Genomic DNA, 11647 nt, shown 5'->3' on the forward strand with positions numbered 1-11647 from the left:
CCTAACACTGTTTACTATGTTACTATCTCAGGTCTTATGTGTCATGGCACGGCTGGCAGTTGGGCACGGGTTCGGGATGACATCACGGCGTTATCCCTGGACCACGTGATGCTCCAATGCGACTTTATGGTTATTTGTGTACTACTAATATTTATGGTAACTATCCACCTACACATGTCAGTCACTTAAAATGGATGAAAGTAACATGTATGGCTAAACGAACAACCTGCAATTGCATACACATTGAGTAAATCTGCTCATGGTGAAATCTGCTTGTCACTTCTTTACTTGGATCAAAAATTCTGCACACGGATTTCGCCCATTGACAGGGCTAAAACCATGTGCAAATCCGTGTCAACATCCATGGCAGAATAGCCGCAGATTTTTGTTCCGGAAGGAAAACTCTACAGCAGATCCCGCCATGCCCACACACCCCTACAATTTTGTTTAGTCAAGAGATACCTGGGTTTTAAAGGGTTCTCTAAATAACTTTGTATAGGTCTAAGTAAAGAGTAGTAGTGCTGCTTAATTTTCTAGTTTGGTCCCCATTGAAATTTGAACCACATGTGCTGATCTCACATATTTTCTAATAATTTGACTAAAAAAAGAAAACTTTTGGAATAATAATTATAGCAAAAAAATTGTACTGCAGCCCATCCCTATTTCAGCATCTTTCGCTCTTGGCCAAAAAGAAAGGAAACACTGCTTACTCAGCTCTTTACATTACTCCCATAGACTGTTATATAAAGTGTTGTATACAAATGCAGCCAACTAACCATTGAATTATAACGGTCCATTTACACACAAAGATGATTGCTCAAAATTCATCAAACACTGGCAACTTTGAGCAATCATTTTTCATTAGGTACTAATGATGTTAATGAGCTGCTAATGTCTATTAGCAGCTAATTAACATCATTTGCATGTTAATAAGCTGCCAGGAGATGTATTTACAGAACAGCAGGTGGTCTGTTCTTTAAATACATGTCAATTGTTTGCCAAAGGCCTGCTGGCTAATACCTATGTTATCAGGGCTGCCCACTGAGAACTCAGCATGCGGTCGCTCTTATCAGGGACAATGGCTTTTATGCCGAGGTGAACTCAGTGATGGACGAAGAATGCGCGGTAAAGGTCCATTTAGACGGGACGAATGTTGGGCAAATGATGTCCGACACCCGCACCCGCATACACTCGTTCTCGTGCTGCTACACGGGATCTAGTATCTCTGGCTCGGTCACAGAGCAGCACAAATGATGGGCGATGAAAAGGTCGCTGATCGCTCAGTGTAAATAGTGGCTGCTCAGTATTGAACAGCCGCTATGTTAAGTCAATGGAGAGGTGACGGGGAGTGCAAAGAGAGAAATCTCCTCCTGCTTCCCTGCTGCGAGCCAGCAATACTAGTTCCCACTCAGCAGCACGACAGCAAGTATGTGCGGGGAAAAGTGTTTGGCATCGTTTGCCCAACATTCATCCTGTCTGAATGGGCCTTAAATGCACGATGGGCAGACAAAGTAAGATATATGCCACCCTAAAGGCTGATTTACACACAAAGATGATCGCTCAAAAGCCGTCGTTTGGCCGAATTTTGAGCGATAATCGTTGTGTGTAAATCAGCTTTTAGGGTGGTTTCACACGTAACATAAATGACAAGTTGGCATATGGGTCAGTGGAGCCCTGTTCTCCTGGTAGGCATTTCTAGTATATGCTGTATATATGCCAAAAATGCCTAAGGCTGAAGTACTTCACAGTAATTTAACCCTTTGCAATCCAATTTTGGATTCAGGGTTTCCTAGGGGGCTTTCTCTTTCTGCCGTTATACAGTGGCGCCATCTGCTGGCTAGAGCCAGTACTGTGGTATGGGACATGCTGGAGAGGCCCCAGACAACAGAGTGGCCAGTATTCTACAGTAAGAATACCCTGCCGGACGTCCTTTGACATCGGAGCTGTACAGCCTTCAATCAGAATGTCTTCAGACGTCAGACAGTGGATTGGAAAGGGTTAAAGTGACCCTCCATGCCTGGACAAACCAAGATGGCTGCACCGCTTTTCTGACTATGTGCCTTAGCATGCATTGGTAGTCTAAGACAATAGATGCTGATCAGACTGGTCGGCACTGCTCACATGGATAACACTGGTCAATCAAAGCAGGTGTAGTGTCTTAGACTAATAATACATACTATACACAGTGTGCATCAGGAAGTCAGAGAAGCAATGCAGACATCTTTTTTCTCCAGGTCGGAGGGTTGCTTTCCATTCCAGTTACTCTGCAGATTGTATTGTGGAATAGAATTTTACTAATATGATAGTTCTAGCCTCAAGAGCCAAAGTTACTGCCGGGCGATCTATAATTCTGTCTTGAACCTGCTGATACTCAAGAAACACATGGGAAATTTAAAGGGGCCTTCTAATGAATCATAGAAATCATAAAACTGTGATCAGCGGAAGTCCAGCCGCTCCCAGTTTCAGAAATCAAGAGTTTCGGTTCTCAGTTCTGGGAGTCTGCGTATGTGTGGTCAAACTAGAATAAAGTGAATGGGAGTTATGCAAATATGTACTCAGACATTCCTGGAGCTTCTACTGAAATAAAAAAAATAGATATAACGCTTTCACTTCCCAGTATGTGGCAGATAATATATGCAGCAAACGAACATGGAAAATCTTTCACTTATGCTTTTTTCTTTGCTTCTAACGAAGCCAATGGTGCCCATGGCGCAGCTTCTATATCAATGCATGTTATAGTGCCCCTCTAAGAGAGGTGTAATAACTCCTCTCAGTATATGAAGTAATATGTCTCACTGTTTCGTGACTAATTAAATAAATTTTGGACCCCAGGTGAGCAAAGATGTGAGATGTAGGGTCTGTTCTCGTGAGAAGTGGAAGAGATAAAAGGTAGCCCATCCCGCTGCCGGTGTGTCTGGGGGATGAGAGTTTGGTCGATAGTGATTGTGCTCCCTCAGCCTGTGTGGGTCAAGTGGGCCATGATTTCCAGGAAACCGAAGGCGTTGTGCTAGATTCCTGAGAAGGATGAGATTGCCGTATTCCCTGCTGAGCGAACGACTGAGCGCCTGACACCTACGGAAGGCTCTTGAGGGTCCCTGTGACCAGTGACATAGCATGCTGAGGCAATACCTTCACCAACCCTGCATATCTGGCTTCCGCAAACCACCACCAGGAATTGCAGTCTACCTATTCCTGGTGAATATACCATTTCAAGATCCACCAGTGTGCTGTGATATACCGGCGGGTCGTCTGCAGAGGATTGTGTGACCGGGCCTACTTCTCTGGCAGAGGCCAAAGCCATGTGACCTGCGTCCAAGGCAGCAACCCTGAGATGAGCGTCAATCTCTATACGGTCAAGCCCCTGTGCCTGTTCCTGATTCACATTACCACCTTTCCGACACCCTGGAGATATAAACACCCCTTTGAAATGACAACCATACTCCTCACAGATATTACTGACATATCTCAGAAAGTAATACGGTGAATCTGTTCTATGCTATGATTGCTTAAAGTTACAGAACCAAAACCTGCAGTTAATAAGGTCCTATTAGATCAAGCTAAAGGCACATGACCATATTTTCAGAACATATGCTGTCTGTGTAATTCCATGAACGGCACATGGCTCCTTTGTAGCCTTTGAGGCTATACACATGAGCTTTTGTTTTACACGGACCGAAGGCCTGCAGTGTGAAGAACTCATGCCATGTCCTATCTCCCATCTGTTTTAACAAATAAGGGTATGGCATTTAATATACAGGACCATATAGCTCGAACAACATAAGGTACAGGTGTCCATGTGCTTGCCAATGTGAGTTGAACACAAGTTTCTCAGGTGACATTTACCCACTCCCATAGACTTTAAAGAGGTCTTATTATTACTGAAGAAAAACATTTTCAAGTAAAGCATGCTCACCTCTCCTCGGCAGCAGAACAACTTCCATGGCCCTGGTCAGTCTACCCAAAATCCGGGGCTGTGGAAGCTGTTCAGCTACATACCGGGGGGCTGAGGAGAGGTGAGTATGCCTTCCTTTTTTTCTCCTCCAGGCCCGGCTGCTAGGAATTTTTTTTTATAATGATAAAAACCCCTTTAATTTGCACTTTCAGTCAAAAGTCCCAAGAAAAATATGCTCATCAGAATGCAAATCAATCGGCTTTCTTCTATCTCTAATACGCGTATAAAAAATACATGTGTAATATGTGTAATACAATATTACATATAACATATGCAATACAATATTACATAGGTGTGAATGAGCCCATACACTTGGCAGTGTTGTCTTGTTGATTAGCAAGTCCCCTTGACATGTTTTGCCGTTAGACCAGCATCATCAGGGTAAGGGTCTCTAATGTGAGCCAACAGACTTTACAAGGAGTTCTAAAATCTTGTCTGGGACGTCCTGTGATGCACCACACATAATGGACCAATCCTCTTCATCAGGGTGTCATTGGAAAGTAGGAAAGACAACTTAGCATCCAATAAGAATACAGATATACGTCCCATGCTGTAAAGCGCACTCAATGATAGGCAAAGCCGTGGCTAATATAACAAGTTATGGCTGACACACCTCTTAGGCCAGCCCTAATGGCATATAATGACAAGGGTGTAGGAGGCTCCAAGCTGTAGGAACAAGGTGCACATGTGCTGCCGAGTATTAACACTGATCAACACAGATCGAAGGCGCATCCATCATAAATAAACTGCTCTGATCAATGGGAATCTGATGAATCTTAGACTTTGAGCTCCCTTGGCAGTTTATGCAAATTCAGGAGCAGAGATGGCAAAAGCAAACCATCGAAGGGTCTTTTGACTCAGCAGAATAGATGTTTTGGCTTGCATTAGCCCATGTTGAGTGAGAACTTTTTTCTGTCAAGCTGCATATTTTTTGTTGCACTTTAGAAGCAAGCACCAGAATTTCTGATGCCATTTTATGTTCTCATTTCTGTCAGCTACTTGGTTGTCATAAAGACAATGTGGTAGATTTACGATTTTAAATGCATCAATTTTCTTACACAATTTGCACCAAAAAAACTGTCTTACACGCCTTGCACCACATTTATTAAGTGTTTTAGACACTTTTCTGGCTTTGTGGAAAGGAGGAGTAGCTTACTTGGAAAGAGGCATTTCCTGAATAGGTCATTGTATGCAAAAAAAATTTGGACCCAACCAATAAAAATTATGGCTTTTGGAATGCATTGGTTAAAAAAAAGCACTCAGTCCTGAAAATAGGCCAGTCCTTACAGGGGTTGTCTAACTTCTAGCTATTGATGACCTGTTATGTGGATAGGTCAACAATAGCAAATATTCAGGACCCCTGACAATCAGTTGTTCCCCCCTGGTTAGTGTATTTATATACTGAACTATTTTGCTGCTCTGTACATTGTGCTGTGGCCTGGATTGTTATTGCAGGCGGAGTCCCATTCAATTTAATAGGATAGAGCCTGCAGTACCAACCCAGGCCACTGCGCAATGTACAGAGCTGTCTGCAGCACAGCAGCCGAGTACACAAAGTCACTGTCCAGGGTATAAAACGTATTTCTGGAGGACCATTGTGGAGGACCCCCCCCCCCCGATAAGCTATTGAAGACCTATTCCTAGGCTACGTCATGAATTGCTAGAAGTGCGACAACTCCTGTAAGGGGTTAAGGTTTTCAGTGAACGGTTGCTAAAGCTGTGAGAATAGCCTTTTTTTTTCCTTTCCATATATTGGAGCTGGAAAACAATAAGAGACAAGTGGAATTGCACAACTCTTCAATAGCATCTTCAAAGATGTGGAGAACAATGGCTACATTCATCTGTATCTTGTTGTTATATGCGAGCTGAAACTTTTAAACCACATGTCAGACAGCTTATTTGTCTATGAAACAACATTGGAAAAATTCTTATTTTAGGCGAGGACGCTATTTCAAAAGTAATCAGAAAAGAGGCAAGTCCCCTTTAAGTTTCCACAGGTACACGTGTCTGCATATACCTGTACTAACAGATATGCTATTACACACAGTGCATCACAAATTTGATTTACAGCATTTAATCTGCCATCTTTTGTGTGTTTCTGCCGGTAAAATCTAAACTAGTTGTTCAGCTTTTGATCTTTTTTTTTAGGAAAATGGTTTAAACTCCATCAGTTTAATGTTTTAGTTTTACAATTATTTCTATATCTTTTTTATATTCCGTTTATAAATAGATTACTAACATCTGATAAGCCTTCTCTAATGTGTCATTGTTCCTTTAAGACTCTCTCCTCCCTTTGAGTGCTGTGACATCACTTGCACCTGATGCAGCTATAAAGGACAGGTGCAAGGATCCGTTACACACTGGAAAGTCTCAGACTGCAAGTCTGTAGGCACGAGGAGTAGAAATATTACCATCTGTTATCTCAAGGATATTGGGCTAACCTGGGCAGTAGTCCAGAGAACACTCAGCCAGGGACAGATCACGAGAGAGCACCAGGAGGTACTGAACAATACCAAGGCGTATCCCTCAACAAGACTGAAAGATTGTAGGAGCAACAGCTAAAGGGCTCTGAACTGGAAAGAAGTAAACAGAGGAAACTCATTCAACGAGAGAAAATTATTCCCTATACAGAACACTTTTTGTGGTGAGTGCTCATCTGAATCGAAAGGGGAAATAATAAGAGGGAATCGTTTCCAAAACGAGTGTAGCAACCTCGTTGTGCTTACACTCAAAATAATAACTTTGTCTCGAAATTGACTCTTCCCGACTGGCATCATGTCTATGGGACTTGAGATCCTAGGTGTGGCCCTGTCCATTATCGGCTGGCTTGGTGCGGTTGTTTCTTGTGCTCTTCCTATGTGGAAGGTGACTGCCTTTATTGGCAACAACATTGTGGTGGCCCAGATCATCTGGGAAGGACTGTGGATGAATTGTGTAGTGCAGAGTACTGGGCAAATGCAATGTAAAGTCTACGATTCTCTACTCGCACTTCCTCAAGATCTACAAGCCGCTCGAGCTTTGATTGTCATCTCCATCATCATAGCTATCCTTGGAGTCCTCATCTCCATCATTGGAGCCAAGTGCACCAACTGTGTTCAAGATGAGTCCGCAAAGGCCAAGATCATGATTGTATCAGGGGTTATCTTTATTCTTTCAGGACTCATGACCCTCATCCCTGTCTCTTGGTCAGCCAATGCAATTATCCGTGATTTCTATAACCCTCTAGTTGTGGATGCTCAAAAGAGGGAGTTGGGAGCCTCTATGTACATTGGGTGGGCAGCTTCGGCTCTTCTAATGCTTGGAGGTGCCATGCTCTGCTGCACTTGCCCACCAAAACAGGAGAAATACCCTGCGTCAAGAGTGGCTTATTCAGCAGCCAGGTCCACAAATCCTGGATATGATCGAAAAGACTATGTTTAAATGGAAAACAACTCTTTTGACAGACTCCAAAAACGTTCATGTATCGTGTAAGCGGAGGGGCTTCTAACATGCAAGAGTGATGAAACTGAATATCACTGACTAAAAACCCAACATGTACAAAGCTTCGTCTGTAAGCTGTAGTGTTTTATATAACATATATGATAGACAGCATTGCCTCTAAATGTGTATATGTGCATGTACGTGAATATACAAGGTCCATGAATGGCTGTTCTCCATTGTCGTGGCATCGATAGATTATTTTTGAACTGGGAGGGGCAATAGTTTCTCCTGGTAGAGATGAGGTGGCTTAAAGACATGTAACTCTTTCCTTACCAAGATACTTATTGTACTAAAATAATGCATTTATGTCAACCCAAAAGTCAAGGGGCTACAGCTGCAGGGTCAGCTGGGAAACTTACCTGCTCGTACCAGAAGCATCACCTACTTAGTTAACTGCAGAGAGAGAAAGTATTTGTCTTATAATCAGTGAAGACAATGTATATAGCTTTTTTATTTGTTATATATGAAGATATTATTTCTATTAAACAGCTTGAGATTTATACCGTAAGAAATGCATCTTATTTATCCGACTGCACGGACATCTCGATTCTATCATTTCTATATTTCATAAATAGTTATACTGGCAATAAACCAAGTATTTCTACATGCGAACATTCACTACTGTGAAGAAGTCTCCAATCTGCCAAAGCACATAGGTAGATGTGGTTACAAATCTCCAGGGCATTTGGAAAAAGAACAATAGATGCTTATGGCTGAATGTATAACCTTGTAGTCTTCTTCTTAAGAAGTATAATGGATCTGATGTAGAATCTCAAGGTCTGACAGAAGCATCTCTAATTAAAGATTAAATGATAGACTTTACAGATACCATCAGTGAATACTTCTTGGCTTCAGGTTCCCCTTGTCCTTTGTCCACTCCCTTCTCCTCCCTCCCCCCTAGACTCTCTAAAACATTAATGCTCGACTGGAATTTGACCCTTTTCATCTTGCTTTTAATTCCCTTCTAGTTACTGTTTATTGTGTAAATGTGTGGGTCCGCCTTTAATTGACTTTCTACATCTCCCTTAGGAAGTTTTTTCAAACTTTGCCCATGATTTTCCTACAGCTTTGTGAATTATATGGAGGTTAAGTAAGGAGTGTAAACTAGATCCTTGTTAATAAATAACATCCAAAGCATTCCCCTTTACAAAGGCAGAACAGAACACATTCACATTCATTAGTTCCGTTTACTAATTTCAAAATGTTTCACTGCCAGAGTGACCTGCACACATAAAAGTACATACGAGTTACTGGCTACCGTGAAAAGGCAAGGTCGTTAATTAAGGTTTACGGTAGGAAGTTCCAATGTGGCATAAAGGTGAAGCAGCCTATGAACAGAATTTGAGTGGAAGGTTAAGTTAACAAAAGGGATTCATATTTGCATTTTCCGTGTGTACTTTGGATATTGGCAGATAAATAGATGTGTAGGTCTTACTAATTATATATATATATATATATATATATATATATATATATATATATATATATATATATATACTTCTTATCAGCATAGAACACAAAGCCTACTGTAATCTGGAGAGATTCAGAAATTCCCAGTAAAAAAAAAGTGCTTTATACCGGCACTGATACAAAAGTGCGTCTCTACAGTTATCTAGGTTGTTGCTGCTGCAACATTACAACACAACTTCTGATCATTGGGATCAATGATTACTTGAAAAAAAGTTGCCTATTGGAAACAAAAAAAAACCCAAAACATTATAATTTAAAAAAAAACTAAAATCTTACAACACATGAGAAGATGCTTTGATGATGACCTCAGGGAAACGTGGCAAAAACCTATACATCCTCTAACGCCAGTTTCAAACTCGCATATAAAAACACGTCCGTAATACAAATTTGTATCACGGATGTATTTCAGAAGACATTGCATTCGTATGTCAGCGGTTTTTAATATATATTATCCATATTTGCCTCCATCTTTTTATTATTTTCTATTGGCCAAATACTGATTTAAATGTGCCTAATAGGAAAGAATACAAATACGGAGGGAAGGATGAAAAAAATAGAGCATGCTGCATTTTGAAAAATGGATGTATAAAATATGACTAGCCCTATAGATTTATATTAGTTCTGTATTACGGTCCCCTCAAGACGGAGCAAAAGTCTGCTAGTCTGAAAATGGCTTATTAATGTAATGAAATACAAAATACGAAAAACAATGTACTGTAGATAAATATGTACAAGGCTCTGCAAAACAATTGCTGAAAAAAAACACATTTGCCAGCGTATGACTTTCTAGCAGTTAAATAACTTGGTTTTTATGCGTCTTCCCTCTCCTAGGAATAAAATACATAATACTTTGTAGTTGATACCTTGCATTTGTTTTCCAGCATTGTGTGTATATAAAAAGGAGGAATGTTATTAAAGGATGGTCTCAAAAACGAACATTTCATATATTGCTGCACTGAGCACTGCAAACCAGGAATTAGTAGACTTTCTTTATGTACTATTTCAAGGTTTACTTGCTACATTGTTACTCCTTTTTACTATAATGACTTTTCGACATCCGGCACCAGGCAGTGTTCACACAGCGCTCTTCTGGTGCTTGCGTTTTTATTTTTTCCCCCTTTTAGAAAAAAAATTGGAATTGAATAAAAAGATGGAGATGTATAAGGTGGTTTCAGACAAGCAGAATATTTCCGCAAGAGGCACTGAAAGAGGTGGAAAATTCCATACTGTAATCTGTAACAGTGTTTTATACATCATTTTATTTTAGGGTTATTATGGTTCATAACGGACTCATAAAAGTAGTCAAAGACAGAAGTTATCAGTTCAGTTGGGATGTGGGGGTTGGGGCTTTAGAAAATGTATGCATTCATGAAGGCTTGAGATAAGATAACTGCCAGCTTTAGCAAAAGTATATGTTCAGATGTAAGCTTGAGATAATGTAACTGCCACGTCAGTTGTAACTTTTAGAAGAATTTGATGATTATTGCTGAGTTGGCGGTACCTATCTAATCATTAGATGATTGGATAACAGCCCCATGGTGTCTGCTCACAATCAGTTAGTGCTACAGTAGGTTTTTCGATATATACTTTTTACCCAATAAGGGGCTTTTGAGGAGGAAGCAAATTTTGAAATGCCACTTATCTGTTTCACACTGTGTTTTTCTCCGAAGCACTGTCTATATAATTAGGCATACCTGATTGATAAGGCTACCATACACTTTAATTATCACCAAAATAAAATGATTACTCCAACACACACCAAATCTGCTTTTAGACATTTAGATATTGTAATGAAATTCTGCAGCTTACGCTGTGTCTTTGAGTGCGTCTTGTGGAAATATTCTGCTCATGTAGAAGCACCCTTAGGGCGGTTTCACACGGCCGTATGCGCAAATATGCTCGTCCGTTTAAGCCCTAAAACTATCATTTATATTTCTCCCCCTTTTAGGATGCAACCCTGTTTTTGGCTGAAACACTGCCCTGTGTGAACACAGCCTAATACATTTGGCACTGAAAGGATTAACGAAAAACTAACAAGCAGCCTATTGCTCAACTCCAGCACTGTGTGACATATCTCACCTCCCTGTTGTATTTATTTATACAGAAGCTGATAAAACGGTATGCAATACCAGGAAAAAAACTGGAATTTGAGGACATTTTTGTAAGTGCTTACACTGTAACCTGTTAAAGATTGGCGCATTAACCATATCTTCGTATATCTTACTGTGATACTGCTGTGTGTTTTAACTTTTTAAGATAACTTGTCAATAAAATATTCTCTTGTACACTGGGTTTGGCTTTGTGTTGCAAGCAGACATTTTTGTTTCAATTCCCCCATTGAAGAGCAAAGGACCTTGACCAAGCTACAAAGATACTGCCTCACAGCTCTTATTACATTTTAGATCATGTGGCCATATTTGAGGTAATACAATAATGACCTGTATGGTGAATATATAATAGAACATATAAATTGCGATACTTGACTCAAGAGCCGTCACAAATTGGTATTCCTGTAGTTTCTGCAGATAAATGTATATATCAAACAAAATTGATAATGGACTCAGAAAGTGGATAAAGCACTCATCAGCTATTACCAAGTTAGTGGAAGGCTTCCTTCCTATGCCCTCCCCAACACGAATATAGACTATTATATAATATTGTAGCATCCCATTCCATAGAAAGACATCTGTCCCTTCCAGGAACATTTTATATAAAAAAAAATGAACTTACAAAAGCTAGATATTA

General features: G+C 40.4%; 1 protein-coding gene across 1 annotated transcript; it reads left to right on the plus strand.

Annotated features, from left to right (window-relative positions):
• The first annotated feature begins 6283 nt into the window (after positions 1 to 6283).
• Positions 6284 to 11189, plus strand: LOC136625525 (claudin-3-like). The gene has a single exon (XM_066599773.1). The coding sequence runs from the start codon at positions 6728 to 6730 to the stop codon at positions 7370 to 7372; it is 645 nt and encodes a 214-aa protein (XP_066455870.1). The 5' UTR covers positions 6284 to 6727; the 3' UTR covers positions 7373 to 11189.
• Positions 11190 to 11647: the final 458 nt, after the last annotated feature.

The sequence above is a fragment of the Eleutherodactylus coqui genome, chromosome 4 (assembly GCF_035609145.1).
Source record: "Eleutherodactylus coqui strain aEleCoq1 chromosome 4, aEleCoq1.hap1, whole genome shotgun sequence".
Lineage (NCBI taxonomy): Eukaryota > Metazoa > Chordata > Amphibia > Anura > Eleutherodactylidae > Eleutherodactylus > Eleutherodactylus coqui.